This window comes from Austrofundulus limnaeus, unplaced genomic scaffold (genome assembly GCF_001266775.1).
Source record: "Austrofundulus limnaeus strain Quisiro unplaced genomic scaffold, Austrofundulus_limnaeus-1.0 Scaffold187, whole genome shotgun sequence".
NCBI lineage: Eukaryota > Metazoa > Chordata > Actinopteri > Cyprinodontiformes > Rivulidae > Austrofundulus > Austrofundulus limnaeus.
Genome location: NW_013952589.1, coordinates 845173 through 851052, shown reverse-complemented (window position 1 = coordinate 851052; position 5880 = coordinate 845173). Strand labels below are relative to the sequence as shown.

The following is a 5880-nucleotide window of genomic DNA, read 5'->3' as shown; positions in this document are numbered from 1 at the left end:
TGAAGAAGTCTCTTGGAGGAGAGACGAAACRTTTCATTAGAGAAGAACCCGTCCAGAAGACCTATACAATTTTTTTCTTTTTGATTTTTTACCTGGATTACTGAGGTGCATCAGGACATTTTATTTTTATATTTTTTTCATTAATCTGCAGATGAAATTTAGTATGTCATCGAATCTGGGACTTTTCAAATTCAGCATTTCATTTTTTTTGCTGTCAGACTTTGGAATGTACATGCAATGTGGGTAAGGCTTTTACTTTGAAGGTGTACGCCGGAAGTGCTGGTTTACGCTGCTTTGAATTTACGGTCCTCTTCTCGCTTGGGGACGCTGCGTCTTTTGAAGTCTAAACAACGAAAGACGCTCGTTTAAAGTTCTGTAATGTAAGTCTGAAACATATTTGCTTTAATTAACGCAGTTTTATTGTTTTATATTTTAACTTTGACAGACTTTTTTTTGTGCGCGAGCGCGTTGCACTTGTCCGGTCGTTGTTGGTGAAAACTCAAAATAGGTAATTTAATCTCTATATCTTTCTGAAAAGGCGTGTCTAAAAAGGACATGAAAAAGTCTTGTTATTGCGGAAAGTCTGTTTGCAGTATGAGCTGTGTGTTTTCAGGCTGTAATTGTTGAACCTGTTGCTAATCACGCACAGCTGGTGTGGCGATAAAAAAAAAACACTTGTGTCCATTTAATTTTTTTTCTTCTATTTCACCAAGAAAACAGGAGACACCAATGTCTAGGATGAGTTGTTGTGTATTTACTTATTTAACTTGAAAACGACTTAAAGACTGGTGTCGTGATTCTTATAAACATAATATCTCTGTGTGATGCGTTCAGGGTCTCTGATCATCTTCCTGTTTGTAAAGACTGCAGTTTGGTTCAGCTGAATTACTAATTTTTTTATTCTTTTTTTAAACATACGCAACTTCAAAATGCCAGAGAGAGAGAGACTAAAATAGGAATAATGCAAACAATTAATGCATTTAAGTTAATGTTGGGTAAAATGTGTCCTGAAGCAGTCAGTTTAAATCTGGACACTGATCATACACTCAAACCCTCAAAAACTTTGAACCTCACCACAGATCTGTGTGACTTCACATTGCTAAACTTCCTTAACGAACTCTGATTTTATTTGGCTCAGTTGGTAGAGCGGATGTCTCTCAGCATGAAGGTTGCCAGATCAAATCCCCGGCCCAGCTGGGTAGAGTTTGCATGTTCTTTCCATGCATGCGTGGGTTTTCTCTGGGCACTCCAGTTTCCTCCCCAGACCAAAAACATGACTGTTAGGTTGAGTGACTGGTTGTTTGTCTCTGTGATGGATTTGAAACAAATCTGAGCGTAAAGGGGACCCTGTCCAGGACTGATCCATGTAAGCTGGTAGGTCCAGATACCACACCTGGCTGGGTTTTGAAAGACTGTAGATGAGCTGAAGAATGTCTTTGTCAACATCTTCAACATTTCTAAGATAAGCTGTTGTCTGTACATGTTTTAAAGCCACATTACACCTGCTCTAAAGAAAGTCCCACCACACAGTTGTAATGGCCTCTGCCCTGTAGGATTAACATCATCATCAGGAAACACTTTGGTTAATGCAAAACATGAAAGTGTCCCACAGTCCCACGACTTGTTCCAGTTTGCATACAGAACAGGTCCACAATAATGTAGTGACCTCTCCAATGTGCTCCAATTACAGGGGGGTCACACTCTTAAGCCTCCCTGGTAAGGTCTATTCGGGGGTCCTGGAGAGGAGGGTCCGTCGGATAGTCGAACCTCTGATTCAGGAAGAGCAGTGTGGTTTTCGTCCTGGTCGTGGAACACTGGACCAACTCTACACCCTCAGCAGGGTCCTGGAGGGTGCATGGGAGTTCGCCCAACCTGTCTACATGTGTTTTGTGGACTTGGAGAAGGCRYTCGACYGTGTCCCAAGGGGGGCCTTGTGGGGGGTTCTCCRGGAGTATGGGGTACCGGGCCAYTTGATACGGGCTGTCAGGTCCTTGTACGACCGGTGTCAGAGTCTGGTTCGCATTGCCGGCAGTAAGTCGGGCTCGTTCCCGGTGAGAGTTGGACTCCGCCAAGGCTGCGCTTTGTCACCGATTCTGTTCATTACTTTCATGGACAGAATTTCTAGGCGCAGCCGAGGTGTTGAGGGGATCCATTTTGGTGGCCTTAGCCTCGCATCTCTGCTTTTTGTGGATGATGTGGTCCTGTTGGCTTCATCGGAACGAGATCTGCAGCTCTCGCTGGAGCGGTTCGCGGCCGAGTGCGAAGCGGCCGGGATGAGGCTCAGTGCCTCCAAATCCGAGGCCATGGTCTTGAGCCGGAAAAGGGYAGAGTGCCTTCTCCGGGTCAGGGGGGTCGCCCTGTCTCAAGTGGAGGAGTTTAAGTATCTGGGGATCTTGTTCACGAATGGGGGAAGAACGGAGCGGGAGATCGACAGGCGGATTGGCGCAGCGTTTGCAGTAAAGCGGGCGCTGTACCGGTCCATCGTGGTGAAGAGAGAGCTGAGTCAGAAAGCGAAGCTCTCGATTTACCGGTCGATCTACGTTCCTACCCTCATCTATGGTCATGAGCTTTGGGTCATGACCGAAAGAACGAGGTCCCGGATACAAGCGGCCGAAATGGGTTTCCTCCGCAGGGTGGCTGGGCTCTCCCTTAGAGAGAGGGTGAGAAGCTCGGTCATCCGGGAGGGACTCAGAGTAGAGCCGCTGCTCCTCCACGTCGAGAGGAGCCAGTTGAGGTGGCTCGGGCATCTGGTAAGGATGCCTCCTGGACGCCTCCCTGGTGAGGTATTCCGGGCACGTCCCACCGGGAGGAGGCCCCGAGGAAGACCCAGGACACGCTGGAGGGAATATGTCTCTCGGCTGGCCTGGGAACGCCTTGGRGTTCCCCCGGAGGAGCTGGAAGAAGTGGCTGGGGAGAGGGAGGTCTGGGCCTCCCTTCTGAAGCTGCTGCCCCCACGACCCGACCCYGGATAGGCGGAAGAAAATGGATGGATGGATGATTAGTAGACTGTTTTTATACTTCTAATAAATAATTTTTTTATCTACAGTATTTATATTTTATTGTGACATTTGTATAATGGCTGTTTTGCATTTTAAACATTTTTATAAAAGGTGAAAGAAACATTAGATTCTTCTACGTCTCGTTGTCTTTATTCTGTAAGTTTAGGAGGGTAAATATTGTATAAAAACAAAAGCTAACTGGTGTCAGCAGTGGGCTCCTGTTGAGAACCAGTCTCTGGTTGTTTCGTTGAGGTCGGGACGATGGTTTGCTGCTCTGCTGGCTGTGGTGGTTGGAGTTTACCTGCTGCCGTCCCCCATAGACCCCCGGCCTCACACGTGAGTCCAGCTGTTGTTTGACTGTTGGTTTATTATTTTTTTGCTGACATTGGTATCTGTTTGGTTTCTCAGTCTGAAGGGGCCGCCTCCGGCCCTCGAGGGGCCGCTGGCTGTCAACACCCGGCTGCAGAGGGGCCGCAGACTGTTCACGGGAAAACTCCACGGACCAGAATCCTTTACCGCTGATGATGAAGGTGAGCTCTTTAAGAATATGTGGCTCGTGTGATTGTCTGTTAGCAAAATATTTTCTGACTAAAGTTCAGTGTGGTGGTAACAGAGCTTGAAGAAATGTTTTTTTTTTTTAGCGTTTGGTGCATCCAAACACTGAACACACATGTATGAACACATGTTGTGTATTAGAAGTACAGGGTGAGTCAAGTCACAGGACACCATTTTATTTCAAGAAGAAAAGGAAAATAACTGAAAAATAATCTGAATACTCAGCAAGTATCTGGTGAACTTTCTAGATCCCCTCCCCCATCACTGCTGGATATTCAGATTTGTCATTTTCTACCTGAAATAAAAGGGCGTCCTGTGACTTTTGACTCACCTTGTATTTCAAACGTGCTGATTGTGGTTTTATTTGACTTTTCTGTATTTTGTCCCTCATTGCTTCCAGTAGAAGTTGACTTCATGTAGTTAGATTCTTGTCTGGTTTTTATCTTTAAATGTGAAGTGAGATTTAATTTTCGTTGGCCATGATTGGAATAACTTTTAAAAACGTCATCGTGTTTTTATATATAAGATTGAATTAATTCTTAAACTTTGAAAGTCTTAAATGTGTGTGGACGTGTATTCGTTACATCATGGGGACCATTTTTCAGACACAGCCTTGTGTGGGCCCAATGCTCCCTGTGGGACTAAAACCCCTTGCGTGTCCAGATGAAGGGGGTCAGGTCATAGAAACAWYAGAAAAATGAATGGMGGTCAAAGCAAAGYCCCCACGAGGATAGAAAACCCAACCTGTGTGTGGTGTTGTAGGTAACGTGTACACAGGAACTGTAGACGGGAAGCTGTGGAGGATCGGTCCTGATGACAGCCTCACCTTCATCACACACACGGGACAGAACCTACCAGAATGTGGTTCGTCTTCCTCAGTCGTCTGTTTTGGATGATGTCATCTTTCCTCTGTTACTTTGTTTACCTTTTAATGTTTACTCCAGGTTCAGACTTCACAGAAACTATTTGTTCTGAAATGAAACACGATGAGCATCATCTTCCTCAGTAACTGAATCTTATATTTATAGGATTGTATTTTTATATATTTGATCTAATATCACTTAATGAAATAAACACTCTGAATGTTTGAAACTGTTCAGACAGCTGTAATAAATGTTTGGCAGTAAGWGGTTGATGATGCAGTGTGTTGCAGGCAGCAGCACAGACTATGAGCCCGTGTGCGGTCGTCCTCACGGCATCCGTCTGGACCACCGCGGTCAGCTGATCGTTGCAGACTCTTACTTTGGGCTTTACAGCGTCGACCCCCAAACGGGAGAGAAGACCCTGCTGGTGGGCAGYTCTGAGGGTACGACGTAGTTGTTGTGGTGGGTTTGCTAAAACGAAGCCCACTTGTTTCCTCGGCGTGTCCTCTCTGTCCTCAGGTGCAGACGGCGTCCCCTTTGCCTTCCTGAACGGCCTGGAGATTTCCTCTCAAACTGGGGTCATTTATTTCACGGACTCTTCCAGTCGCTGGGGGCGCAGACACGTCAGACTGGAGGTGATGAAAGTTGGGTTTATTTAGTTTCTTTCACTAAAGTTGGTGTTTTTTTTTTTATTTTTACTTGAGTTAACGTTGGGTTAAACTCTGAATCAAGAACAGTTTTTTTCTTAAATATCTGTGTAAACTGGCATGAAGAGTCCAAAAATTCAAGCTGAGATTTCAGAATAAAAGCATGACAAATCTGCTAATCCTGCTGATGTCATAACTGATGGTGTTTGGAAGCATCAATCATTTTTACCATCGAATATATCTGAAAAAGATCAAACTCTAAGGCAGGCATGGGCAATCCTGGTCCTGGAGGGCCGCAGCCCTGCATGTTTTACTTGTTTCTCTGCTCCAACACRCCTGATATGAAGGAATAGATGATTAACAGGCTTCTGCAGTACGAGGTCCAAAACTGACATAATTAGAAATAAAAGCAGAATTATATGAACCACTAAACAAAGCACCAATTAAATAAAAAAGACTTTATCTCCTATTTTATATTTTAATTGACTTTCATATTTATTTTTCCAGGTTAGTTCAAATAAATTTGTGTATATTTGAACACGTAATTTAAAATTTATTTTAAATATATTAATTGTTTTTCCTTTTACTTGTACATGCATTTGTGTGTCTTAAATGTTTATACGTAATTATATTTTATATTTTTTTCCAACAAGTCTTTTTATTTCTATGTGTTGCATGCTTGTGCTGCCTCAGTTTAGCTAAAAGTTTAGTTTAAAACAAAGGCAAGGAGGAAAACATTACCTGTGTATTTATTTTTAACTAAACTTTAAGTTAAACTGAGGCAGCACAAGCATGCAGCACATAGAAATAAAAAGA

At 43.9% G+C, this 5880-nt stretch overlaps 1 protein-coding gene across 4 annotated transcripts in view; it reads left to right on the top strand.

Annotated features, from left to right (window-relative positions):
• The first annotated feature begins 261 nt into the window (after nt 1–261).
• Nucleotides 262–5880, top strand: part of zgc:194209 (adipocyte plasma membrane-associated protein) — a 7599-nt gene continuing 1980 nt past the window's right edge. Inside the window, exons 1-6 of one of the 4 annotated variants that reach the window (XM_014018243.1) lie at nt 262–380; nt 3252–3335; nt 3408–3529; nt 4317–4418; nt 4708–4860; nt 4937–5052. In XM_014018243.1, the coding sequence (XP_013873697.1) occupies nt 379–380; nt 3252–3335; nt 3408–3529; nt 4317–4418; nt 4708–4860; nt 4937–5052 (579 nt within the window). In that variant the 5' untranslated portion in view covers nt 262–378. The remainder of the gene's footprint in view (nt 381–3251; nt 3336–3407; nt 3530–4316; nt 4419–4707; nt 4861–4936; nt 5053–5880) is intronic. The other 3 variants (XM_014018241.1, XM_014018242.1, XM_014018244.1) reach the window with 3 other exon arrangements.